The sequence below is a fragment of the Hippoglossus hippoglossus genome, chromosome 6 (assembly GCF_009819705.1).
Source record: "Hippoglossus hippoglossus isolate fHipHip1 chromosome 6, fHipHip1.pri, whole genome shotgun sequence".
Lineage (NCBI taxonomy): Eukaryota > Metazoa > Chordata > Actinopteri > Pleuronectiformes > Pleuronectidae > Hippoglossus > Hippoglossus hippoglossus.
This window is the reverse complement of record NC_047156.1, coordinates 3,727,220-3,755,037: the sequence shown is the minus strand read 5'-3', so window position 1 is coordinate 3,755,037 and position 27,818 is coordinate 3,727,220. Positions and strand designations below refer to the sequence as shown.

Here is a 27,818-nt window from a genome sequence, read left to right as displayed (position 1 = left end):
TCTTCACTGTGAGTTATTGTGTTTTTTCACCAATGTGGCCTCCGAGTCATAGTAAACAGCATCACAGTGCAAAGTGACTCAGAGTCCCAGAGTCTGCCGCCATAAATACACATTATATACACTCATTATTTCATCTGTATTTTCTCACAGCATTGTTAGAAATCAAGGAATCATTTATCTCATGGCCTCTAGCTTCACAGCAGTGTGACACAAACGCTCCCCCAGTTTGTACGTTTGAACTCCCTATTCTGACACTAGGGGGCAGAGTGTTTGGCATCAGGACCTCGAGGCTCTGGAATGAACTGCCTGAGGAAATGAGGAGTCTTCTTTTAAATCTGAGCTAAAAACATACTTTTTTTCTGAAAGCGTATTCCTAACTTGAAGTGCCTTTGGTCTTTCATCTCTATTATTATTATTATTATTATAACCATTATTATTTACGTACTTCCTTAAGAAGTTGTTGTCTTGTTTAAAAGTGCCCTATAACTGACGATGTGAATTCACTGCTGTGGAACTAGAGGCTGGTTAGTGCATCGGCAAACATTTTAAATTTCAACTCTTTCTCAAAGACATTCAGTGGAATATTCCCCAGATCAACTCTCAAGAAAAAATGGACAGCTCAGAGAAAAACTAAAAGGGAATCATTTCATGTACTCTAGTGCATAAACCACATAGTGGTGTTTTAAACATTCACGCTGGTACAACACCAGTAGCTGCCGTCATTGGATACAGAACTGACCCGGGCTCAGTACGCTTTGAAATTGGACATGGAGACCTGAACGATTTTCTGTATGAGCATAGTTTGTGTTTTCTTAGGAATACTCTGCAGGGAAAACACATTTTAACTACATTTGTTGCAGTAACACTACTTTTTAAAGCTCCTCCTGAGAACCACTTCCTTCAAGTTAGGTGGAAGAGAAATTCAGCCTCTTGTCCTTCACAATCAGCCTCTGAGCTTCTCCGGAGGACACGTCGTTCTTCCACAGCCTGAACGAGACAACAGAACATTTGATATTTATTTCTAAATTCTCTATATAACTGATTGGAAGTAAATAACAGGGACCAGATTCACATTTTCCAGAGTTCATGTCTAACACATCTCATGAGAGGACATTTACCTGATGAGCTGCAGAGCTGGACACGACTGCAAGGCTTTAACCAAAGACTCCACTCCAACAACACTCACACGGTTGGACTCCAGACTGAGACACAAACATGAACATGCATATTTTGTTACTTCCATGTATTAGTGTGAGGGCCAAGGACCTCAACTATATCTGAACTAGCTCTAACACATTTCATTAATTGCAACAGAAACCTAAACATGTTGTAAACAGGCTGAATACACCCACATGAAATCTTCCTCACAGTGAGAGAAATAGAGAAATAGTGAAAAATGAAAGACTTGAAACTAGATATTTTTGCAAAAACCAGCATTGTTGGTGTGTCTTTGTAAACTCACTCTATTCTGGTCAGATTCTGACAGGAGGGTAAAACTCTGGCGAGCTCCAGCACCACGTCATCACCACATTTATTCCATCCCAGACTAAACAGAGAGGGAGAAAGTTAGTAGAATTTTTTAATCGGCCCTTTGTAGACGACTTTAATAACACGAGACTCACTGTTCACACAGAATAACCATGAAGGTGAATCATGGACATACATGGGACTCATCTAACATCCATCTATTTTTTCATACTTTAAAAAAAACGTTCATATTCATCTACCCCCCCTTTTAAAATTTGATCTTGTTTGAATACTTTCCTCAATTTACTCATATTCCTCTTTGCATCTTGGATAAAACCTTCTCTTAATTGTCCTTTTCTCATTTTGAATAATCAGCTCAATACTTAAAAAAACCCAATAAAAGAGTCACAAAAAGTAAAAAGACTTCCTGTTTACCTTTGGATCAGGTCTGACAAATGTAATGTTTAACATGTTGAATAACTCAATCTGCTGACATGTAGGTGAAATGTTTTCAGGCTCAGCCGCGCCGAGGAGCATAAACACTTCCATAAGCACTTTTCTGTCATGTGTGAAGCCACAGACGAGAGAAAATTGTATTCACATCAACAAATTCTGCTTTAACATGACACTTAAAGTTTTGAATTAGCAAGAGATTATGGATTTGAAAATGTGTACTTCTGCTCCCACACGTTTTAGAACATGAGCTATCTGTGAGTTTTGAAGATTTAATTTATAGTATAACTTTAATCTTACCCAACGTCCTGTATGAGTGGACAGTGAGCCAGACCTGCAGCTACAGCACAAAGCTCAGACGTCCCAACAGAAGTCAAACTGAGAAACAAGAGAGAAACAATCAGCGAATCTATTCCATCATTAATGTTGTGAGGAGCTGATGAGTCTTACTGAATCCTGGTGAGGTTCTTCATGCTCTTCATCGCTTCAGACAGATTCACCGACCCTTCATTTCCAATACAGTTTTCTGAAATACTAGAAAAGACACGTACGGGCAGAGAGAAGAGGAACGTCAGGACAACTATGACTATGATAAATATCAATTAGAAAGAATTTAAATGTGTGTGACTTACTCCAGCACTGTGATGTGCGTCAGCGATGGTAGAACAAGAGCCATTCTGGCAGCAGTGAGGTCACCAAGGTGGTTGCTACTCAGACTGGACGACAGCACAGAGACACGTTTTAATTCTTTAACGCTTGAAAGATTTTTCATGGGTTTTCTTCTCTTCAACCAAAACACATCTGAGAAAATTGATAAAAGTATAATAAAATAAAATATTAGAATAAAAGTGGTTTGATATGTGAGACGTGTCACTTCATGTTCTTACTAGAGCTCCTCCAGATGACAACAGCTGCTCAGAGCCTCCAGCAGCTTGTCTCCTGATTGGTCGCTGATGAGGTTCTTTGACAGACTGAAGGATGGACACACAATTAAAATTAATTAAAAATGAAACATGTAGTTTGAGGTTTTTCTCTGAAAGTCTTGGTAGTTCCCACTAAGAGGGAATTTGATGGGACATTTGGGCATGCTGCTGTATTCTTTGACACCACTGGGTGGTGCCAAAGTCAAAAATGTTCGCCCAATAACTTTAAGCCATGGATCAATTCACAGCCGAATCTCCCTCTGCTGCTCATACGAGAGAATACAGGTGTCAGGCACTTCTGCATTGGCTTCACTTTCTGCACCCAGAGTATATTTTTAAATACAGTCTATGATTTCCTTCCACCTCGCCCCCACATTTGTCTCCCATCGCCCCGGCCGGTCGAGGCCCCTCCCCCACCCACAGTCTGGCTCTGCTGGTGGTTTCTAACTGTTAAAGGGGAGTTTCTCCTCTGCACTGTTGCCCAGTGGGGGAACTGTTGTAAGGTCCTGACCTCACTATGTAAAATGTCTGCAGATAACACGTGAAGTAAATCATTGTTTTGAATACACTGACTGAGCCACGAGACCTTCTGGAATGCTCCAGTCTAACAGGAAGAACCTGCTGACGAAGGGGAACAGCTGGTCCCCGAGCTATGATTTATAGGTGCAGCAAAACTCTTCTCTAATGCTTTACACACTGAAGGATATGGTGATTGATTGGTTTCATAGGGGGGGGGGATATAATATCAGGTTTTGTCTCCACTTCATGAAGAGTTCACATCAGACACAAGACAGTTTGTTAAAGATCTAAGAAACTACAACTGGACCAAGGCTCTGTTGGTCGTTGAGGAAATTAAAATAACGATCTGCAGATTTATAATAGTGACGTGTATATGTGCACACAGGAGCAGGTCATTCACCTCCTTGTATTTGTATTCATGTCTTTATAGTTCATGAACATGTGGCAGCTGTGATTGCCCAGTAGTTTGAAAATACAGTATTTGTGCTCTGTTAGCCACACCCTCTCGAGGCATCACTAGAGCCCAGGATGTCGTCTAAACAGAACAGGAAGGCTTAAATATGTATGAATTGTATATGACTAAATGAAGAGCTGGGTCTTGGGAGGAAATAAATACATGTGACTTTATTTCCCACCTGATCTTCCTGAGCTGCGTCCAGAGAGGAAGGAGTCTGATCAGCTGTTCGACTCTATCAGACATCCTCCAGCCGTCCAACCTGAAACCATCAGATCACACATCACTGAGGAACAGTTTTCTGACAAACTTCAAACTGGTTCATCACATTGAAAATCTCACTCTATCTCCTCCATTAGTGTCAGTTCTTCCAGAGCAGCTAGAAGATCAAACACACTGTTCTGTTCTGATGGTTCCCCCACTGCAGCAACCTTATTGAGCCTGTCACACACACACACACACACACACACACACACACACACACACACACACACACACACACACACACACACACACACCCACACACACACACACACACACACACACACACACACACACACACACACACACACACACACACAAACACACTCACACACACACACACACACACACACACACTCACACACACACACACACACACGTACACAGACAAAAAAATAGAAACAAATAAAAACAAAATTAAATAAAATCCATAATGAACGATTGAAAATTTAAAACTAAACAAAATCTAATCAATTCCTCAAATATAAAAATACAACTTATCTACTTGCAAAACTTACTAAAACTAAACGAAAATCAAGAACTAAAGAAAATTTCAAAACTACGATTGTTTGATTCTGCAAACAATTCTATTTAATTCTATTTGTATAGAGCAAAATCCATATAGACATTATCTCAAGGATCTTAACATAGAAGGTCAAGACTTTAAAATTATAGAGAAACAACAGTTCCCCCTATGAGCGACTGTGGTTGAGAAAAAACGTCCTCATCTACTGGAAGAAACCTCCAGTGGGAGACATCTGTCTCGACCGGCTGGTGATTAACGGGGGAGAGAGGAGAGATGGGGGGGGGGGACAAGCAGTCAGGGGCTCAGTCAAACTGTTTGTTTCTGCATAGCCAACATGTGAGGAGGATTTAAACTTACATCCATGCAAACATGATCTCTAATAAAGCCCCGTCCAAACCACCCGGGCATTTTGTCCTGTGATCTTACAGGTCATCAGCCAACGTGACTTTGCAGCCAAACACTACGAGCACCCAGGGGATGTTAGATTTCGTGGGGGGGAGTGAATCACAATGTCAGATCCTATAAATTTACTAAGAGGAGCAGGCGGCGCTCACGACACGCTGGTATGACAATGTGGACGATGAAGCCACAGCTTTGGCAGGGACCCTGTGAGGAAACTCATTTCATAAATAGACCAGATTATCCAAGTAGTTTGAATATGATGTGTCAGCAGTTAAGTGATGGCTGAAAATGAAAGGCCTGAGATAACAGGCTCACATCACTGGATTAAATAAATACCAACAACTAAGTAAGTAAGTGGCAACATCTTACTGGGTCTTCAAAATGACTTTGGGATTATGAATCTATTTTTATAAAAATGAATTGTCCACAGTTAAATCTTTATATACTACTGTAGTAATGCTGACAGCTTTTCGGAGGTTTGTCCAGCGCCATCTTGATTTTTTGAAACTATACCAAGTAACCATATATTTGGAGGAGAAGGGGGTGGAGCCTAACTGAGAGCTCAAGGACACTGTACACCCACCTACACCTGCGACCTGCACCCATTGGTTGGTACTAGCTGTCAATCACATGGTATCCACGCCCCAATACATACACTGTTTTATGGTCTATTTGACACTAAATGGGACTTTAATGTATAAGAAGGAGACTTAAAACTAGTGATCGAGACATAAACTCCATAGGAAAATGTTTACTGACGTTATACATCAAGTGAGAAGTAGAGTAATTTTCTCATAGACTTCTAAGGGAACTGACTTATTTTTGCGTTCAGTGGTGTCGCCCTCTGCTGGTCATTCGAGAGAATACAGGTTTGAGGCACTTCCACATTGGCTTCACTTTCTGGAACCAGAGTCAATGTCCATGTTTAAAGTTTTGTATATATCAAGTTGTTCTTACTTGAGACTGCGTATAGAGTGGATCTTCTTTAGTACTTGTGCCAGACACGCCCTGCTGTTTTCATCCAGGCGCACCGGGTCCAGACTTCAGTTAAACACAGAGAGAACATTATAGAAAGTAACCTCAGACATTTTCTACATGATCCTTGATATGTACGAGTGTCTTACCAAAGACCTTCCAGACTGACACACTGCCCCAGTGCTTTGACGAGCTGCAGCCCCGCAGCCGCGGACCACGAGCAATCAGACAAACTAGAGACGACAAGTCAAACGGTGACGTTATCACGTGCTCGAGCAATGTGTGAGATAACTAAAACACAGTTTATACAGTAAACAGAAGATGATCTTTTTCCATGTTGACCACAAACTAAAGTTACAAACAGTTCACAACACTGCCTGGATTTCAATGCTTACTTGAGCGATCGTAAACGGGGGAGTATCCTGGTCATCGTCTGAGCTGCTGTGTCACTAATCACATGACCTGACAGACTGAGAGAAACACAGAGGAGGACAATGATCATGTTGCACAGGAAGTGATGCAGAAAAATAAGGAACCGTAAATAGTAAAATGTGAATAAATAAATAATGAATAAAAATGTGAATTTGTGTCAATATAAATAAATATTAAATATTGCAATTATGTGAATATGAACAATAGTTGACAATAAGTCAGTGAAGTACAAAACAAAGGCTTCACACTTAAATAGAAGAGAAACTTAGTGTTTTATATTAATAATTCATTCAGTTGATATATTTAGTAAAAAGCAGAGAGAGGTAAAGACAAATATAGTTTTTACAAACACTTTCCCAGGAACACATTTCTCTGTGCATTTAGAAATAGATTTGGATACATGTCTTTGTGCCTGTTAGATGGTTTGAGAAATGACTTTAAACAAATAATTCCCTGACTACCTTCAAAATAACGTATGTCTTAAAACGTTTATTACATTTCTTTCTCCGTTACCTCAAACAGAGCTGAGTTTTTTTTTATCTGTTCTTGTAGTGAATACTCTGAGCTCCTCTATACTACCCATGATGCACTCTGTGGAAAATAATAATAATGTGTAATATGAACAGAGCAGCGCTACTGAATTAGACTCTGTCCAATACACCAGACACGTTATAATATATGATTGTGTGCGTGTTGCTCACTTGAGGCACTGAACAGTTGTAGCGTGCAGCAAAGCCTCCGAGAGCTTCTCAACCACAGTCTTACACGTCTCCTTGGAAACAACACTGTTAAAGACGAGAGCAGATGCTTCAAACGTCAGGACTTTAAAACTAGGAATTTGTAAAATATAGTCCACTGCGACAGAAAACCTTCGAACCTGAGGGAGGTGAGTTTCGGCAGCGAGGGCAGAACAGAGCAGAGAGACTCCACTCCCTCTGCATCCAGGCTGTTGTGGGAAAAACTGAAAATAACAAGAACACAACAAAAAAATCGTTTCTTCCATGAGCACGTCTCCATTTTGCATTTGGCCATGTGCATAATTCAAACACACAAAACAGTGAACTAACTCCAGCTCTGTGAGTAAAGGGCACCTCTGGATGATGCTCCTCAGAGGAGACAGCTGACGTCCCTCAACTGCACAGTCTGCAAGGCTGAGGGGGAGAAGAGAGAGAAACACCTGATCTTAACATCCTCACAACTGATGTGACAACAACATATGAGCTGTTGGTCTTTTTCCTGCTGTCATCTGCTGTGTAGAATAATAATGTGTGGCTTCTTTTTTTTTATTCCTGAAAGTAATTTCCAGGGTTTTAAATTGAAGACATGAGCCTCCATGTAATGTTTGTTGTAAAGAGGACACAGTCTGAAGAACATCAACTTAATGTTTATTTCAACGAGGCAAGTTAACTTTATTATAGATTACTTTAATCAATTTAAGATATAAATGTCACATTTTATAAAAGGATCATATTTTCTCTTCAGCCACTGATGGAGTTAAACCAGTGAAGTTGCGAAAAAAGTAGCTGGACTACAAAGTGACAGCAGATTCATATTTCACACTTTATTTATAAGTTTATAGTTAATGTGTATTTCAGTTACAGCTTTATAATGTGTTATTTATAACGTGTTACCTGACTGAAGTCGGTCCTGTGGATTTCATCAGAAACAGGTGCAGTGTGGTCTGGTGCACCCTGAAGAAAAATTTAGTTATTAATTACAAACACACATATTCTACACACTGATTTGGAAAATTCCACAGTGACTTTGAATATTAGTCAAGAGTGTTTAGTCTCTGGACGTGTGTTTCTCACCTGATTGTCTGAATGTGTTTTTTGAGCTCCAGACAGCGACAAACCAAACTAACGGCTTTTTCAGCTCTGATCCAACACTCGTCAAAACTGACAAGAAAAGAGAAAATGTATACAAATATAAATATAAATATAACTCAGCAGTTGAACAACAATTAATTCAGCTGTTTGATCAGGAACAATTTGGGACTAATTTTGAAAACTTCTAAAACAGGACAAAGTGCTTGAGTGTGATATTTGACAGAGTTTATGCTGTAGCCGAAACAAGAGACCTGCAGCGCTCTGAGCATTTATACTTATGTTTGAGATTACAGTGTCAAAAAACACTAGTTGTCAGTGTGTACTATACTTATTCAGTATATATTTAAGGTATAATACTTAGTTGTGACTTTAAATGTGATAGTTCTCTGTCTCACCTGATGCTGCATCCTCTCTGACCGACGTTCAACTCTCTCACAAAGTCTTCAATCCCCTCAGGCTGCAGTGAATTGTTCTTGAACCTGCAGATCAGCCACAGACGAATCATTACTAACTGTTAGAGGATCTTCTCTGACATGTCTGGTGATAAATCTTCTATGAGCTCAGTACTCACATAAAAATTATAAACTTTTTGTATTTTCGAGAAAAAATAAAGACGGTCTTGACTTTCAGATTAAAACCTTGTTTAAAATGCTAATTCCTCAGAAGTAATATCACTTTAACCCTTTTTTTATTCACCCACTGGGTATTGAGTGAGTTTCATAAGATGTCTTTACTTTTCACTGAATTTTCTTATAACAATCTGTATATCAAGTTATGCTTCAACATAAATGGAACAATGAAAAAGAAGATTATGCCATTTGTAGTGTAAAAAGCAAAAAAAGAAACTAAAATGTTTATAAAAAAATATGATCTATATCTGTTTTCCGAGCTTCGTGAAAAGCTCTAGTTACAGATAAAATCTTTCGTACGACGGGAGCTACAGAAATAATCTAAACATGGAAATGTTACGTACTCCAGTTTGGTCAGACGAGGACATTGAGACACAATCTCTGCTAATCTGTGCAGATGTTCACGTTCCAAACCGCCGTCCCTGACACTGGTGGAGAAGCAGAGAAGACGGAGGGAACAAACAGAACTGAATCTGAACTGAATTCTCACTCACTGTATATTCTGGTCTTACCTCAGAGTTTTTTCACAACCTCCGTATTGCCTGAACCAGATAAGACACCTCTCCTCTGCCCCCAGACTTCCAGTGGACATCACAGGGATTTCACACACACACACAGGGATGAGAATTAGCATATATTTTACTCTTTTCTTCACACATGCAACAGTTGATTTTTCCTTCTTGGTTCATTTATTTCTACGCTGCACATGCTCACCTGACTTCCACAGCAGCGACGTCACCACAGGTACAAAGTGACCCGGCCACATCCAGCAGTCCCTGCTGGGTCAGGCTGTTGTTGCTCAGACTGTGGATGAACCAGTTACATTACTGCCAAAGACTTTTCCACTATAAACCAGATACTGAAGCTGAAGTTTGCTGTTAATTCCAATACTGTGGTTAAAGAGTAAAGGATAAAGAATAACAATATATTTAAAAAGTGATTAATATGAAAAAATAGAAGACATTTTCTCACGTCACGGTATAAAGGCACAGATGTAAATACTTAAAAATGAAAACACTTTTTCTTCTGACATCTCACATCTGTTTAAAAGATGCATGCTCCATTAAATAGTCCATTATGTGGTATTATTTTTTAGTATTCCACTTGACCGACCTTCGTGTGGTGTGAAATAAAGTAAATTATTGGTAACAGGGATTATTTGAACTTCAATACTTCAAACAAACCGTTCACTAATGCCGTACTTCTGACTGTGAAATGTTAAAAACTTAAATATTTTGTATCTTACTTGACAAAGCTGTTGATTTTAAGCTTCGGGAGAGAATCAACGAAACACCTCACTCCTTCATCCCTCAGTTGGTTGCTCGATAAACTGCAGTGAGAAGAAAAAGGTTGTTATCGTTCAAACCGACAGTTCAGTGAAGGCTGGTTTCATGTATGTAAGAGTGTGTGAGGGTCATACTCCAGGTCCGACAGCTGAGGAACCCGCTGCAGGATCTTAAACAGCTGCTCCACGTTGTCGCTGGACAGGTTAAAATTAGTTAACCTGTGGAAATCAGTGAATCAGACAGACAGATTAATGTCTCAGTAAGTCACAGCCAGATGTGAAATCTTGTTTCTTTTGTCACACAGCGAAGAGTAAAAAGCTCTTAGGGAACCAGGTGTTCTTCAAATTGACAAATCATAACCTGATAATCAATTACTGATAATTATGTGCAATAAAATCATTTTCTATGACTCAGTGGTTGACAGCGCTTAAACACTGTATATTCTTCCAGTTCAGCACATTTTTCTAAATAAATACACAGGGGGAGAATGTGAGAAGCTAAATATGATATAACTGCGAGGTCTGAAAAACAAACACTCACTAAGCTTTTTAAATTATCAGTAGACAAAAACATGTTGGTGTTTACAGACCTGCAGCTGACTTGCTCTGCCTTCACTCTGTCAAAATGGACGAAGCTTTCACTCTGAGGCCTGAGGAAGAGTCACAGCAGGAACCTAATTATAATAAATCCTCCTCATGATTGTACCCACAACTGCAGGGAACGGACACTTTGACTTTCAAATGTGTTATGTTCACATTAGGGTCACACCTGAGCTCTAAAGCTGTGACGCGCGGAATGTCCATCAAACAACGGACCATGATCACCGCCCCGGCTGCTGAGGTGATGCTGTAGCTGACACTGGATGAAGAGAGGATGGGGTTGATAACAATTAAGGTGATCACGTAACTGATGAGAGGATGTAATATCTTTATTCAATATCTGTTGGGGATTTTAGGTTTATCCTGATAACAAAATAAACTGGACAAACTAATAGATATTTACTCTCACACACAAAACCATCCACCCTAGTTAGAGCATCTTCTTTGTGTGTGTGTCTCACTTGAGTCTCTGCAGCGACGCCATCTTTGGTAGAACCTTGAGCAGATTCTTGATCGCCCCGTCGTTCAGCGAACAGTGACACAAACTGACACGACAGAGATGTTAACGTCGACATGTCAGGTAACGACAAAGACATAATAACACGTGAATAAACAAGTATTACACTCACTCTAACTTGAGGGAGGAGCCACACTGGATCAGTCTCCTGCACAGTGTGGTTACATCAGAGGGCCGGAGGCTGCTGTTCCTTATCCTTCACAATAAAAGAGGATCACTTTTCTGTATTTTGACTCCTGAAGAATATAGGGCTGCAATTAACAATTAATTGTATTATCATTTAATCTGCTGATTATTTTCATGATCAATGAATTGATCAATAAAATATGACATAATGGGAAACACACATAACAGCATCCAGGAATCCACAGGTGTCTTCAAACGTTTTCTTTTTGTTCAACTAATTTTACAAAAGCTCAAACAAATTATTAAATAATTCATTATTATTAATAAAAAAATAATTTCACAGACCAAGAAGTTCAACAAATCTTACATCTGAGATCCTATACCAGCAAATTTTGTGGTTTTCTATATTAAAAAATGATTGCCAATTAATTTAATGTTGATGGACTAATCCACGAATACCTAGATAAATAATGACCTTAGCTAAATTTGTGTTTTTTACACCAACTCTTTATCAGCTGACTTTACCTGAACATCTTGAGCTGCTGTTCGTCATCACTGAAAAATAAGACAAGCACAGAAACCGACTATAAACACACAAATACAACTATATTCAGAATTGTGTGGGTTTTCATGAATGAAGCTTTTCTACCTTTGGTCAGAGCAGAACTTCAGGATCAACTGCTCCCTCCCCCCATCGCTGTAAAACCAACAGGACAACATCACTGCACCATAACACCATTGACCTCTGTACAAATATATGCACATCTGTATTTATTATTATTCATAAACAGACATATATGTTTAAATGGTGTTGACAGGTGCTCACTCTGCTGCTGCTCTAATAGAAACTTTAAATACCTAAAGTGTAAAACAATAAGTACCTGATGTGGATTTCTGTTAAGTTGTTCCTGGAGCACAAAGCATCAGCCAACATCACCACACCCTCCATGCTGACGCTGTTGTTACTGGCACTGAAAAACACACACGAACACGATGAGCCAGGTGAAAGGACAGTTTTATGTCAACATGAGAGATTTATACTGAATAATGCCCCCGGGTTAAATATAGCACATTTTCTTGGAATCTATTTGATGAGAAAATAAGAGTCCAGCCTCCTCCAGCATACGAAGACTAGATCAACTCATCTTCAATAATTGTTTGTAGCATTTTGGTTTGGAAATCTTGTTATATATTTGTGCGCAAGCCTTACTTGATTTCCTGGATGTTGCTAAGACGAGGCAGGACATCCAGCAGCTTCCTCAGACCTGTGTTTCCCAAACAGTTACTGGACAAACTGAAAAATGCAAAATGGGGAGTTAATGTCAGAAGAGAGAGATAAGAACGAAATACACAACAAAACAAGAGAAACACGAAAATAACCTGGTGATGCAGAAAGTATAAACTCAATATATAAAGACACTCTGTCATTATAATTTACAGACATGTATAAAATTGGCCGTAGAGACACATTGATTACAGCTAATTTACAGATAAAGAAAAAGAGGTAGTTGAGTGAAGTGTAAACTGAATGACAACAGTGATGCTGGTTTAAAATCAATGGGGAAATGATGAGCTTCCTGTGTTGTGGAGTTTTGAAGTGTGAAGTGTGTGTGAATGCAGGTTTGTCAAGAACAATCTGATATACACATCATGATATATATTTAAATTCATACAAGCCCTAAATAAACGTCAAGGCAGAATAAAGCAAATACAGATGTGTACACAACGTCTTCAGTTTTCAACAAGTCTACCACGTAAATTCTAGTGGTTCTGCTCCTTCTGTGTTGATGGAGGAATGTTTAATGTTGCCACAGAACATGAGAGGTATCGACTATCTGAGGTCTAAGATTTGCACACACATGTGTCCGTGTGAGAACTTCTATGTCTTTTTTTATGTGTCTTACTCCAGCTCAGTGAGATCACAGGACTTCCCCAAACTCCTCCACACTCTGGTCAGATCCGTGGGAAGCAGACCACAGCAGCTGAGGCTGACAGAGGCAACAAAAAGACAGGAAATACTGTAATAATGTTCTAGCATTTCAAAGAATAAATGAAAATAACTTCATACATACCAGAGTGTTTTAGTGTTTGCAGGCTTTTTGCTCCCTCCAGAGAAAACTATAGACACCGGAACAGGATCTGGATCAGACTGAAGTCTTAAAAATGAAGAAACATCAGGGTTAATTTGTGTTTCTGTGTTTCCACCTTCAGCAATTTAAACAGACAATGTGCTGGTTGTTTCTGCACAGAAGTCACGAGTGTTGCAACAGAATGACATCGTGAAGTTGTTCTCTTGTGGGAACTCTGTGTACTTTAGAAACCACAACCTTCATGCTTTGAGGTGAGTGTTTGTACCTGATGTGAAGCTCGACCACAGCAGGCCAGTGAGACAGCAGAGCAGTCAGAACCACCAAGTCCACCACCGAAGAGCAGCTGCCGTTGAGACTGAGAAACAACAAACCATCATCAACAAACTGCTGAGCACTGTTTTGTGTATTTGCCTTTCCTCAACCACAAAGAACGTAAGTGTATTGAAAGCATTTGGGATCATTTTGGATGTATAATCAAATTTAGCAAAGTGTTATATTGCATAAGAAACACCATAACAAACGCTATATGCAGCTTTATGTCAGTATCATATCATATCTTACATGATCTCGTTGGCGACATTAAACTTTGGCAAACACTTAGCCAGTATCTTTAGAATTTCCACATTCCACTGGCCTCCAGACAAACTAGGACACAAACACAGAATTTAAATGGCATTTGATTTTCGTAAAATTCAAAATACATATGATAAGAAACTGTGTTGTACTAATTTGTGAAGATCAAAAATAAAACTGTAAATTGCTAACTGTCTACTTTTATTGTATTTATTTATGCATTACTTTGTCTCATTCTGTTGGATCATTGATAGCGAGGGTTTCATAAATCTGGAAAGATGTATTTACAGTTACTTACTCCAGGACAGACAGAGCAGGACAACAAGCCAATGAATTGGCAACTTTCTGCATCTCAGGCTTGTTCCATTTCTGGTTCAACAAGCTGGAAAAAACAAAAAAATAAATAATAATAATGATAATAATAATAATGTCATCAACTATCTGCACAGAAACTAAACCATTTAATTTGATCAAATAAAATAGTAGTAATACAGCAGTAGTACTGAGGTGTCAAGGGTACATGCACTTTGCCAACAAACATAATCAAAGTTCAAAGAGGGAGTAAAGTTCTCCAAGGAAACTGGATCCACACCAAAGTTTTGGAAAGTAGTCAAAATGTGATACGAGTGTTATTGTATCTTACCGGACTGTTGCTTCAGTCTTTTTATGGCTGTAAGTGAATGAAGGAAATGCATAAGACTGAATTTCAGTGAGGTCAGCATTTGTTTTATAGATTTATTAGTTTTATCAGACCATAAAAACTCACCCCTCCATATCTGAGGTTTGTGAGAAAGTTACTTTCACTTCTTTCTTCGCACTGCAAAAGGGCAAAAAAAAAACGTTGTATAGGTAAAGGATGTAAGTTACAGCCTCAGTGATACATCATGCAAACTTATAAAGATACCTGTAGCTGTGTGTGTGTGTGTGTGTGTGTGTGTGTGTGTGTGTGTGTGTGTGTGTGTGTGTGTGTGTGTGTGTGTGTGTGTGTGTGTGTGTGTGTGTGTGTCATACTCTGCGTGAACCTGCTGGATGTTCAAACACGAAGACATTTTCCCAACGAGATAGTCCACAGTTTTCAGGGAGCTTTTGTTACGACTCAGCCTGTAAGTTGCACAAATCCACACGTTAACCTCAACACAATACAGCTGCCCTGAAAGACAACGATCTTTGAGATACTGCATTATAGTGGTTAAAAGTAGGTCATCAGAAGTAGGGACTTACGTGACAGACACCAGTTTTGGTAGTTTGGTAAAGATGTCAGCCACGTGTTTGATCCCTTCGTCTTTCAGGTTGTTGTCACTGAAACTTTTACCAAAAAACAACAAAAGCTTTGTACCAATGGTCTGTGTTTAAATCTGTTATTTACTTTAGTGGTGAAATTAATGTTTTACATGAAAGATAGAAAATATACTTGATTTCAGAGATGTCTGGACACTTCTGCAGAGCAGAAGCCAAACGAGCTGCTCCTGTGGAAGTCAGACTGGAACCACAAAACCTTGACGAGATATCGGTCAATTACTACTCATAATAAAACTAATAAACTGATGAAAAATGTTTTATTCATACAGAACTTTTAACTAAACTACTTCACATGGTTGAACAAGATTTAAAAATATTTCAGGACTATAATTAATTACAAAGGTAACATGTTAAAAGACACCCAATAATAACATAAGAAGCAATTAATAGTAATACGACATGCTGGGAATAAAACAGTGTGGTAAGTGGGAGGAGTTCGGGGGCTGCCTTTACTTTATTCATCTACTTGGTTGTAATCCCCCTAAATATTTATCATATATGGGAAATGAGCAATTAATAATAATGAATACTCTGCAAATTGTCTGCTTCCACTGTAACTTGTTCTTCTAAAACACCACAATTTACCCTGAATTTAAACTACTTAAACGACAGACTGTAAATGTTAAAATGAATTAATTTAAAGAAATATCCTATATCATGGAATACTATTACGATATTGAAAAGCTAAATATTAGTGTGTGTGTAAATAATCCTTACAGTTGAGCTAAGGTTGCGACAAAACAGGAACAGATCTTACTCTAGTTTCCTCAGGGTTGTGAATTCAGGCAGAATGGACGACAACTTCTCTGCAAACCTGTCGCCATATTTGCGCCTGCGAAAACTGAAGTTGCACAAGAAGTTAAAAATAGCACGCATGACACAGAATGACACAGGTCTTCACATGGGACTGGAAGCATGATATGTTGATTTGTAAGCAACACTGTCTGTTGAAGATCACCTGATATATCACCAGATACATGTGTTGTGTGCTTGTTGGTTAAGACAGGGCCCTGCACAGGACTCAGTAGGACAGTAACGTCTCGCCCCTGACCCACGTGACACCGACACTGAGACCACTTGCACAAAGACCCTGAGAGCTGGCAGCTGCTGAGCTAATAGTGTCCTATTCACCGATCGCCTTCCTGTGGACAGATTCCCACGTCCAGCACATAGCTTTGCATGTTGCTGTTTAATGTGACCACCGTCTTGTGTATTTTACACTTAGAATCTGTTTATGTATTTTGGCAGCGTAGTGTGTGCTCTGGCCAGTTTCACTTCAGCTGCCTCCTGCATTTATTGCTTTATGTGTTGATTCTCTTTGGAGTTGGTCTGATAAAACATAACTTAAAGGACCCAGCTGCTGTCTTTCTGGTCTCGCTGTCGGCCTATTTGTCGTGTGGAGGCTCGGCCGACCTCAGTGTCACAGCAGCACCGGATAGTTTGACAGTTTGCAGGACAGGTGGCAAATCAGCTGTGGAATGTCGGGGGCAAAGAAGCAGATCTTTCCCGAGCCTCTGTGCAAGTGTTCCCTCAGCAAAGTCTAAACGCAGGTTTTCAGATTCTTGACAGCCTAACACCATCCACTTCAAATGCTTCTTTAATTGCACTAAACCTTTGAACATAAAAATAGAATAGTTCCCCTCCCTCACATCCACTGAGTATTTTAGCTGTACACTCATCTTGGTATTTTGCCCTTGCACTTTAAAGGACTGACTGACTGACGCACGTACATCTGCACCAATGATGAATATCATAGAAAGGGATCCTGAGTTCATTTCAAATAACAGACACAGTCATAAAGAAATTCTATTTGATTTTGATTCTGAAAGTCAGTCGTTAGGGCCCACCTACCTGAGGTGGTGAATGAACTGACACCTTGGCAGGACATCTAAACACTCCGGCTCCATTGAGCACGATCCAAAGTCCAGACCAATACCTCTATCACCTACTGAGTTAACTACAAATGCCAGAGCATCAATATCCTTCGGTAACAGCTGGATGTTGCGCAGCTCCAGAGTGAATCTTGTACCCACAACCTCTTTGGCCAGTTTGTGTTCCTGGCTCTCCTGGACGCACTGGCATAGCTCCAGTATCTGGGAATATGTCAAATGAAATGATCGCTGTCAAAATGGGCAGAAAGAGGAAAGGGTAGCCTGAAATTGCCAGAACACTAATATGATGATGCTACCTTGGGTCCAGTCAGGGTGTTGCTGAGGCATAGGTTCTTCAGGAGTTTCAGAACAAGGGCTTGTCGTGTTTGGACCCAACTTTGTGCTCCTGCTGGATCAGAAGCCCTGGCTAACTGAACTAAGGCCTGAGTGCAGTGTCGGGAAGCCAGGCCACACACGTATAGGTGCAGAGAGTCAGTGAAGACTGTCCTCTGCTCTGACCGGGTCGTCCAACGAGTTTTCAGACTGAATCTGAGAGAGCAATGAGGCATAAAGTCAATGTTTTCATCAGTTTAAGATTAAGGTTTACACCTACATGATATTACTGTGGAAAAGACAGTTTCTAGCTTCTCCAGCCATATGAAAGTAATCCACATGATGCGTTGATGAGTTTGGCCTAAAGAATCAAACCAGTGACACTTTTTACACATTATAAGGGGTTTTGGGCTTTGTTGGATATTGTGAATGAGTCAAAGTTGGTGGTTTAGACTGAGGGAATTTTGTGTTTAGCGTTAAGATTTTTAATTCATTTAATTCAACATGTGACTTGGGAAGGGTTCTAACTAGTGGTGCCCTTCACCGATGGTTTCGAAGTGCGAGCGAGCGTATCGCGCCAGGAAACAGACTGAAAAATGATTTTAAACGATATAAATGATCAAATATGCATCCCATACTTTGTATTCCCCTTCTGTTGTCCTGGAGTTTTAATTTTCCCAATCACATAATTAAATGTCCCCCTCTGCCCATCCACTACAAGCACACAAGCAGACATATAGATAAAAAGAGAGAGGGGGGGGCTAAAGGCTTGCTTGGAGAATGTGTCATTTACCCCCGACACCCGACATTGAACGGGTTACATACAACAACAAGCGGAGAATCGCGGGCTGACCGGCGCGGAGAAATGCGGGTCCGGTGTGCACATGCGCAACAGGTACTACATACAAACAGCAGAGACAATGTCGGCAGCGCCGGCTGTGTGGGATTTCTTCACTGTCTCAGAGAAAGATCGCCGTTTAGCAATTTGCAAGACATGTTCAGCAGACATTTCAAGAGGGAGTAATACCACCAAGGATTTCAACATGGCATCTAAAGTTACACTTGTCACTTTTTCTGTTTTTCATATTATTCAAGTAATAAACAAATATCGGTATCGGCATCGGCTATCGGCTAGATTGTTGTTTTAAATATCGGTATCGGCCAAGAATTTCCATATCGGTGCATCCCTAGTTCTAACAGTCTCTGGAACACAACACACGTTAAAGTCTTTCTAGGGAGCCCCACAGTATTCTAAGCAATATTAGACAGAGAGAAGAAGGGAGACTGGTATTTATACTGGAGGCCGACAGGACGGCTTTTACTGGTTGACACTGGATACCTCGTGCTGCATCACACTCACATCTCAATTTCACTACAACCTCCCATACTTCCAAAGCCCCCCCTCCCCTACAGGAAATCCCCTGCTGATCTCCTTTAAGGGAGAAGGGTAATTCACGTCTCAGTGTACTCAACTTACACATCTTACATTGCTTCCATGTGAAATGTATTCCTGGAATACAGCATGACTTTATATGGTCAAAATCTATTACACCCCCTCTGCTGGTGTTAATGCCCTGATCGTCCAAAAATGTCACAGCACACACGCAGATTGAGTTGCCATTTTGAAATTTGGTTAAGACACTCTTGAAATGGTTTTGTGTTTTTTTTTACTATTCACTTGTTATTGATAGGGTCATATTTCAAGTTTAAGCTACGAGGGTCTATTTTTATTATCGGAGAAAAGGCTCATGTAAGCAGCGCAGCGACACGGTGTTAATTACCTGACCTGATTTGAATTCCTTGTCCATTTGAGGCTTTGTGACCAGCAAAGATCGAACAGCACAAAGATGTAACACAAGTGCAAACAGACCTCATTCAGGGGAGGGAAAGGAAAAATGAGTCATACATGTAATTCAAAATCAGTTTGAACCAGGTCTGTTTGAACGGAAATGGACATAAATTATATAATAATGTTTTACTGATTGTGTAAATTTACATGTATTCCCAATAATTCCCAAAGGACTTTTTATTGTGGTTTGTTTGTTTGTTTATTAGGTTTTTGGAGGAATATGGGATCTGAATAAACGCGTGGATCCGGGAATCTTTTTCCCCTTTCGTTCACATGGAGGGAGGCGGAGTTGTAACTGACTGAATACACATCAGGCACAGTGCAGGTCATTGGTCACTAAAATAGAGCCCAGACCTTCACTACAAGAGGGACGGATTGAAAGCTCCTTGGAGGAAGACTCACAGGGTCTTTCTCCATTTGTCTTCCTTGAATTCATTTCCTCACCTTTTCATGAGCTGCTTGTCACTGACATCGTTACTGGTCATGATCCTGAGTGCAGCCAAAAATTCCTGTATTGTCAGATGAATGAAACAGTAGGCAGGCGTCCCGTTGTCAAGTCTGAGCTCCACCTTCCAGGAAGACAGGGACCACCCAGTTATTTATTGTGATGTGTGCTCTGTGAAGATCGACTTGAAGAAAGTTACGATCTAATCTTTGTCTTTATTGTTCATCAGTCACGTTAAAGTAAATGTAGAACTGGCCACAGGCTGAAAGTAAAGTTCTTTGGGTTAATACAGATCTTTTGCGTATTTAAGTGTTATAAGATGTGTCCACAGGCTTCGATATTAATGCTACAGCCTCATGCAGATATTCCACATTGCTACTAAACTATTTGGCCATGGTAGAGTAATTAAACTCTTTGAATGTTAAACAAAACAAAGTGTTCGAAATTCCTTGTTTTGACACAAACCAAGTCATAAAACAAACACGGTACACTATAAGCCAAACACACTTCAGTTCGTCCTTCAACAAGAACGATCAGCCTCTCATTTCGCAGGAAACTCTGCAGCACAAGCACAGAATGAATGAAGATTATGAGTCTGACCTGTGAGAGGAGCCCGGTCCTGATTGCAAAATCCAAAACATTGTGAGGAACATCTTCTTTCAAGAAGAGGATCTTGCTCTCCTCTAAACCTCTCCAGGCCAATCGACTTAGCTCACATAACTCCGATCGATACTGACCCAGAGCGGATAGCCGACGGACAGTTCTGCACAAAGACACAGCAAACAAATTCAACTTAACCTATTACAGCACTTTAATAAATCATGTAATTATATGGAAGTGAGAACTGGATTTAAACTCAAAGATAATGTAAAAATAACATGTTATACTTCTTTACAACTTTTTTCTTTACTCAGTGTTTGCACTTAAGTAAGATGCACCTCTTTCCCTTTTTGTTTTAAGACTAAGGGAAAATTAATATTATGTGTTACATGTTGTTGGTGTGAAACAGTATAAATACTCGGTCTGCACCTCTGTGGAGATTTTGAGGATTTCGTGGTCTTTGCTTTGACAGTTTTTCCTCTTTCATCAGGGTCACGGCTCAGAAATGCACACAGAACATTGAGGTAGACCTGGGTGAGAGTGGCGGGTATCAGGACTTGTGTGGGGGGTGGCTGGTCTCTGTCATCTGTCCCATCGGTGGCGAAGTCTTCTCTTCCTCCTCTTCCTCTTGGTTCCAGTCCTGTACCTTTTCTTCTTGTCTCGTTTCCTCCCTCTTCTTCTCTGGAATGTATTGTTGTTGTTCCTGACTCTTTACCTTCCAGCAGCAGATGCTTCAGACAGATGCAGCAGATGTTGCAGAGGGCTGGGAGGTATGACAGGGACAGGAGGTGTTGGCTGGAAAGGAGGAGGTCTGCAGCCTGCAATCCAAGGACTCTGTCTGTGGAGTCACCTTTGGAGATGAGCGAGAAATTAGTTTCAACTCAGAGAAACTCAAGATAGATTTTAAACAGAGATCTGCCTGAGCCTCCTCTTCTTTTTGTTCGGGTATCTCATGTCCCGTCTGATTTTAAGCTGAGGTCAGCCACACTAAATTTAAACTGTCTGTTTTGCCATCCCCCCTAAAAATGTTGATGCCTACTATTTACACAATTGTTAGTCATTATGCATGAATATACTGTATTATACTGAGGTCACAGAAATATCTGTTCTCTGATTGTTTGCAAGGTGTGAGGTTAACTTTTAAAAACCTTATGTAACCGGACACCATTTATAAAGTGTTTGTTTGCAGTTTAAAATAATAGTCTATTAACATAATTAAGATTTTGAAGGTATTGAATAAACTGCATTAAATGTCATCACTTCATAATTTTATCTTATTAGACATTTGTGTGAAATTTTGTTGAATAATGTGTTTTATTAGGTTCCAGGTAAATTTACTTTTAACCATCAAATTCTAATCAGTTCATCCTCGAGTCCGAGGGAACAACTTGCTTCTGAGATATTGTGTTTACAAGAAAGGGACGGACGGACAAACTGAAAACATTATGCCACTTACAGCGGCTGCAACAGACTCTCATTATAAAGAGATGTGGAGCAGTCACAGTTGAGAGAGACGGAAATAAAACCAGTAATAGAGCTGTGAGTGTGTGTGTGTGATAAAGAGGAAGCCTGTGTATGTGAGATTGCAAGAACACATCTCTACAGGACAGGACATTATATATTATAATAATAGGTATAATTAACCTACATGAATCTGTCTCTGTATGAATTATACAGAATAACAAATATAACTTCATCAATGTAAAAGCATGAACATTCTTTACCTTTCACTCCAAAGAAGTTGTCCACATACTCCTTGATCTGATGGCAGTCCCATCCCATCAGCTGCCCCAATTTATCCGATACGTCGTTCAAATCCATGACATCACGTACGCGACAGGTGACCAGCACAGTGCATCCTGGGAGAAGCTGACGATATAATAATGCTGAGATGAGGTTGGCGACAGGCAAAGGGCTTTCTGGGTCCAACCATTCTCCCGGCACCTCGTGTCTGGTGAGTTTGCTGTAAAACTCATCGTAGCCATCGAGCACCCAACAGCTTTGCTCTGGATTGGAAAGGAGGTAATCCACAACGGCTCTCTGCCCAAACAGAGAATATATGCAGACGGTTAGAAAAAAAGCATTAGCTCACCTCAATGACAAGTGTTAGTGTCTGTTATTCATTAGTAACAGTTGTTTAAATCAGTGTGGTTTACTAGTAAAGCAGAAAAATGCCTCACAAAGCAAAGCTTGAGTGATATCTGCTGATGCAGCTCTTCACAGACGTCCTCCAGAGAGAAGACATTGTTCTAACAAGTGATGGATTCTCATGACAACAGTTTCATCAGCATATATTATTTGCTCTCAGCCGGAGGTGCTTAGTCCAATGTCATACTCCCTTATCTCCCCATATTCCGGTCTCTCTACACTAACTGTCAAATAAAGGAAAATTACCAAATGAAAATAAATTTAGCATTTAACGCCAGAAAAGTCCTGATTTATGAAGGTATTGTTCTGGTATGGCTGAACCCATACCTTTTCCTCGTCGCCCCCTTTTGGAGGGAGGTAGTGTTGGAACAGCAGCTCAGACAGGGAGAGAGGGCTGGACAAGAGGTTGAGCAGACGAAACTCTAACAGGACAAACAGGCGGGATGAAGGGATTGGGCCCTGGATGATGAAAGAGAGGACAGAAACACAGGTAAGGCAGGAGGTCAGCGAGAGAATAGAATACTGTCAAAGGGGCGGCTGGTCAATACACCCCACCACTCTTCACCCAGCACAAGCTCTCGCCTCTATGCTCTCCTCTGGGGAATGGAGCTGCTGCTGATGACATGTTTCACACGTATCTGACAATCAAGTATCGATCGATCAATTGTTCTCCCTCTTAACAATAATAATTTAATCTGCCCCAGCCCCAAACCACAGATTATCCGTCATAATGCAAATATCTACAAAAAATAACTCTATTAAATAGTGGGGAAGTATTTTAACTTACAAGACCGAGTGCCCACTGCCGACCTAAACAAGATGTCAGCAGAGTCTTTCCTGATCCAGCCGGGCCAACGAGGACCGTCACTTTTCCTGCACATCCCTGGAGGAAGGTCTCCAGTGTCACTCTGGACTCCAAAGACCCAAAATCTCCATCAGGCTCTGAGTTCAGTGAAGGAAATGTGTTTAGTTAGTGGACAACAACATTTTATTATAAATGATTAGGAAAGTTAACATAGAAAATGCTTTTTTCTAGGGATGCACCGATATGGAAATTCTTGGCCGATACCGATATTTAAAACAACAATCTAGCCGATAGCCGATACCGATATTTGTTTATTACTTGAATGTGTCTGCTTTTCAAATGAGCCTTCAGATTTGTGGTGTTGAAATCCTTGGTGGTATTACCCCCTCTTGAAATGTCGGCTGAACATGTCTTGCAAATCTCTGAGACAGTGAAGAAATCCCACACAGCCGATGCTGCCAACATTGTCTCTGCTGTTTGTATGTAGTACCTGTTGCGCATGTGCACACCGGACCCGCATTTCTCCGCGTCGGTCAGCCCGTGATTCTCCGCTTGTTGTTGTATGTAACCCGTTCAATGTCGGGTGTCGGGGGTAAATGACGTATTCTCCAAGCAAGCCTTTAGCCCCCCCCCCCCCTCTCTCTTTTTATCTATATGACTGCTTGTGTGGCTGTAGTGGATGGGCAGAGGGGGACATTTAATTATGTGATTGGGAAAATTGGGAAAATTAAAACTCCAGGACAACAGAAGGGGAATACAAAGTATGGGATGCATATTTGATCATTTATATCATATAAAATATGTCATTTATATCGTTTAAAATCATTTTTCAGTCTGTTTCCTGGCGCGATACGCTCGCTCGCACGCCGAAACCATCGGTGAAGGCGCATCGCAGCCCATGTGAACCGCACAAAGGTTTAACAGGGGGGTGGATGGGAGGCGCCTGGCTTTCCTTGGCGCCGCGCTGCCGATGGCAGTAAACGAGGCGAATATCGGCCGCTACCGATATACGGCCGATACATCGGTGCACCACTACTTTTTTCTCATTCACTCTCTTAATTTTTGTATTCAGTTCAATGAGATACATGTAGCTATATTTTTAAATGAAAATTTAATTCAAACTAGATAATAATCAAATAAATGAATCAGACACTTGAGAGGAAGTCGTGCGGACCTGGTGTTCTGCTCCCTCTGTCTGTCGGTCCCGGGGTTTGATCAGGTCTGTCCCTGCCTCTGGTTGCCGTCCTGAGGTTGACCCACACGTTTTCCAGCTGGACCTCCTTCACAAGGGCCTCACTCAGTCGCTCCCACCTCCTCAGCAGTAAAATCATCACTGCAGCAATGTACTGCTCCCAGTAGTCTGTAGTACATTAAAAATACACATTATTCGCAGAGGGCAATTTCTTTGAGAAGAATTCTTCATTGTTATTGTTTAATTTGGAAATGTCGGCGTGTGTGCTTGAGGAATGAAGTAACTTCTAAACACCAACAAAACACTTCATCAGGAGCTGGTTACGCATTTTAACAAGAGATCTGGTTAACCCTAGTAATTTAATACCCAGTAAAAGAAACATAGTTAACACGCCTTTTTTTACAGGCAACTTTCTCTTGTGGTTTTTACTATTTGAACAAACTCAGGTTGCAGTTTTACGGTTATGTCCCGATGTTGGTGGCAGCTCAGGACACAATTCTGTGTCTCCGTCTCTCACTCTGCTAACTCATCACTCAGACTTTATTTTAAGAAAACATCTTTTCACAAGTTTGACAATTCACAAACAAACGTTAGTAAGTGTTGTGTTCATTGTGCTCTGCTGACATTTTTAATTACATTACTATAATTTCCACTCTGACAAAGTGATAACACAGCTGGTTCCTCTACACCATATTCAATCCTCTTTAAAATTCCATGGATTTAAATCAGTCAGTGACATTTTGCCAGGTTAGCTTGTGAATGTGGCTGTAATGAAACAAGGTTGAGGTGCGGTGTGAATGTTCTACCGATCCGTGGGCGTTTGATAAGCTCTGAATGCGACGAGGACGACTCCTCATTCGTTACACTGGGGCTGGAATTTTCACAAACGTCTACAGTGCAAAAAAACACATAGAAGACACACAGTACATAAAATACAGAGCAATACTAGAAAATAAATACAAAAAGACTACTGCACTGCAAGAGTTTGACATGTTTTGTACTCTTACACTCTCAATTTCAGATTCTAAATTGTCTATAAATAAAAAATAAAAAAATGGAAATATTGGGGATTCCCAAAGTGAAAGAACAAAAAAAGTTATAAGACAGCTACCTTTTCACTTTCACTTTTCCACTTTAGCATTTCTGTCTGACTACATCTGCTGTTGAGCATTTACTGGCCATCGAATAAAGAGCATAGAAGAATTTTAAATATTAAAACAATAATTAAATAGAAACTGTCTTCATTGTACTGGGGCTCAGTTACAGTAGAGACAAATATTTTGCAATTAGCATTCCGAGATTATTTGTTGTTTTTCAAACATACAAGGAAAATTAATGGGTGAATGCTTATCAGGAATTTCTTATATCTAATTACAGTGTATTAAATTTGTGTCATCTACTAGGTAAACTACATTTTATTTTGAAAGCTGAATTGGTTGCTGTGTGATACAGTCCTGCATGTAAAGGCCACCTTAACACAGACTGATGCTCTCACAACAGTCTAACCTTTCAACATTTGAATCTTCATTTCATACTCACTATTTGCATATCCAGCCGCTGACATTAGCCTAGATTCCAGGCGCATGGGGATATTCTCACACAGGATGCACATGATTTGGAGGAAGTTGCGGCAATCCGCGGCCTTGGCCGTGCTGAAATAGTCCAACGCATCTTTGATACCTGCTGCAGAGGAGCGAGTGGGGGCTTCGAGCTGAGCACCAACGCTCCACGTCGCACCACCGGGCATCATTTGGCACAACTTCTTTATGACGTCGGGCGACTGACTGCTGAGGATGTGGAACAGTTCGGAGGATTCCTGAGCCAAGACAACGTTTACATTTTCATCGCCAGGGTCAAGGTCCTCATCCATGGTCAGACTCCATCAGCTGAGGCACAAAACAAGGACACATGGACACAAGCACAAAACAAATTGACACACAATTCGCCTCAAACGTTTTTCTGCCTAAAATACTGACTTTATGTATTTCAATTACATATTTAAGTTCCACGTAACTTTATTGCATAAGTTTAATGTTCAAATAAAGTTAAACTCATGCATTAAACACACAAAATATTTAATCAAATCACTGTGACGTTTCTTGATTCATTCACACGAACTCAACATGATAGAAAACACTTCCTTAAAAGGGACCCATTACATTGAACTTTAACATCTAATTCAAATATATAAAGTCAACATCTTCTTGAGTGGGTGGAAGAATAAACACCTGTCTAAACTGACCGGAGATCTACCTGGACTTCATATAGTCCCTATAAGTCAATAAAACACACACACACTTCACAGTTTGCACAATGGATTCATGGGTATGAATCATTCATCTGTAGACGTCGACAATTATTAAATCTGAGTTATTTACTTCTTGAAGACCCTCATGTTCAGTCGCATATAATTTGCCTCCTTCAATGACTTGCAGCACATATTTGCTTTCATTAATAACAGTTAAAACGTTTCTCCTTTTTCATTGACATCAAATTGCCAAATGTTTCCATTGGCTTAGATATCACGTTGTGTTTTTTCAGCCACAATATTGAATTAAAATGTGAAAGTGAAAGAGTAATTATAAAGAAATAGACTCATATTACACTAATGATAGTTTTACGCATTATATTATCCATACATATAAATAGGAGATAATAATACGTTAAATCTGCCTAAATGACAATATATTATCACACAGTATATATTTATCATCGTGTACTTAATCATATTATGTGTGTGTGTATTCTCAGTGTTTAAAGAGTTTATTTTTGACATAGAATAAGGTGCATGTGCATTTGTTTTGAACGCATGTTTCCTGAGTTTTTATTATATGTTGCGCACATGTTGTATTTCACCGCTGTAATCATCATTAAACTTCTCGTTTCTTCGGTATAAATGTTTTTTATGTTAAAACTCAAAGAGAGAGGGCGTGTATGTTTCCTGTGCATTTCCTCCATCGTGTCCCCAAAGCCTCAGCGAACCGAGGTCATTTAAGGACACGGAGTCTGCGGAGTCTTCACACCGTAAATCCGCACAAACACATTTCATGGTGAACACAACGACGCATTTGTGTTTATTGGGTTAAATTCACAGTAGTTAAGTTATCGTAAAATCGACACTTACCGACAGCTGGTGTCGTTCACCGCATCTCTCTGCAGCCACAGTCTATTATTGTGAAACGAAACCAAGTCAGAGGACTTTTGGTTTCGCTTTT

General features: G+C 40.1%; 2 protein-coding genes across 4 annotated transcripts in view; one reads left to right on the top strand and one right to left on the bottom strand.

Moving 5' to 3' along the window:
- Positions 1 to 447: 447 nt before the first annotated feature.
- Positions 448 to 27,811, bottom strand: nlrc5 (NLR family, CARD domain containing 5). 3 transcript variants are annotated; one of them, XM_034588477.1, is made up of 54 exons: positions 27,728 to 27,811; positions 26,143 to 26,489; positions 25,410 to 25,493; positions 24,586 to 24,771; positions 23,394 to 23,548; positions 22,934 to 23,065; positions 22,183 to 22,498; positions 20,888 to 21,308; positions 20,459 to 20,621; positions 19,858 to 19,982; positions 17,549 to 17,780; positions 17,212 to 17,453; positions 16,118 to 16,201; positions 15,473 to 15,556; positions 15,283 to 15,366; positions 15,073 to 15,162; positions 14,828 to 14,878; positions 14,705 to 14,731; positions 14,360 to 14,443; positions 14,050 to 14,133; positions 13,754 to 13,843; positions 13,471 to 13,554; positions 13,303 to 13,386; positions 12,609 to 12,692; positions 12,280 to 12,369; positions 12,048 to 12,095; positions 11,924 to 11,953; positions 11,385 to 11,468; positions 11,217 to 11,300; positions 10,925 to 11,014; positions 10,746 to 10,805; positions 10,291 to 10,374; positions 10,117 to 10,200; positions 9,585 to 9,674; positions 9,383 to 9,448; positions 9,215 to 9,298; positions 8,637 to 8,720; positions 8,224 to 8,310; positions 8,044 to 8,103; positions 7,480 to 7,563; positions 7,290 to 7,373; positions 7,114 to 7,197; positions 6,376 to 6,450; positions 6,130 to 6,213; positions 5,963 to 6,046; positions 4,159 to 4,257; positions 3,998 to 4,078; positions 2,808 to 2,891; positions 2,553 to 2,636; positions 2,371 to 2,454; positions 2,221 to 2,298; positions 1,463 to 1,546; positions 1,119 to 1,202; positions 448 to 987 (listed from the first exon to the last, which is right to left on the bottom strand). In XM_034588477.1, exons 2-54 carry the CDS (start codon positions 26,471 to 26,473, stop codon positions 906 to 908), a joined length of 5,697 nt encoding a protein of 1,898 aa, XP_034444368.1. In that variant the 5' UTR covers positions 26,474 to 26,489; positions 27,728 to 27,811; the 3' UTR covers positions 448 to 905. The 3 variants fall into 3 exon arrangements, with proteins under 3 accessions (XP_034444368.1, XP_034444371.1, XP_034444370.1); XM_034588480.1 differs by having other exon boundaries at positions 7,504 to 7,563; XM_034588479.1 differs by having other exon boundaries at positions 20,459 to 20,610; positions 20,889 to 21,308.
- The window catches only part of LOC117763397 (myosin heavy chain, fast skeletal muscle-like), a 34,184-nt gene continuing 13,615 nt past the window's right edge, over positions 7,250 to 27,818 (top strand). Inside the window, exons 1-3 of the mRNA XM_034588483.1 lie at positions 7,250 to 7,262; positions 14,618 to 14,622; positions 25,586 to 25,595. The gene's annotated coding sequence lies outside the window, so the exon portion shown is untranslated. The remainder of the gene's footprint in view (positions 7,263 to 14,617; positions 14,623 to 25,585; positions 25,596 to 27,818) is intronic.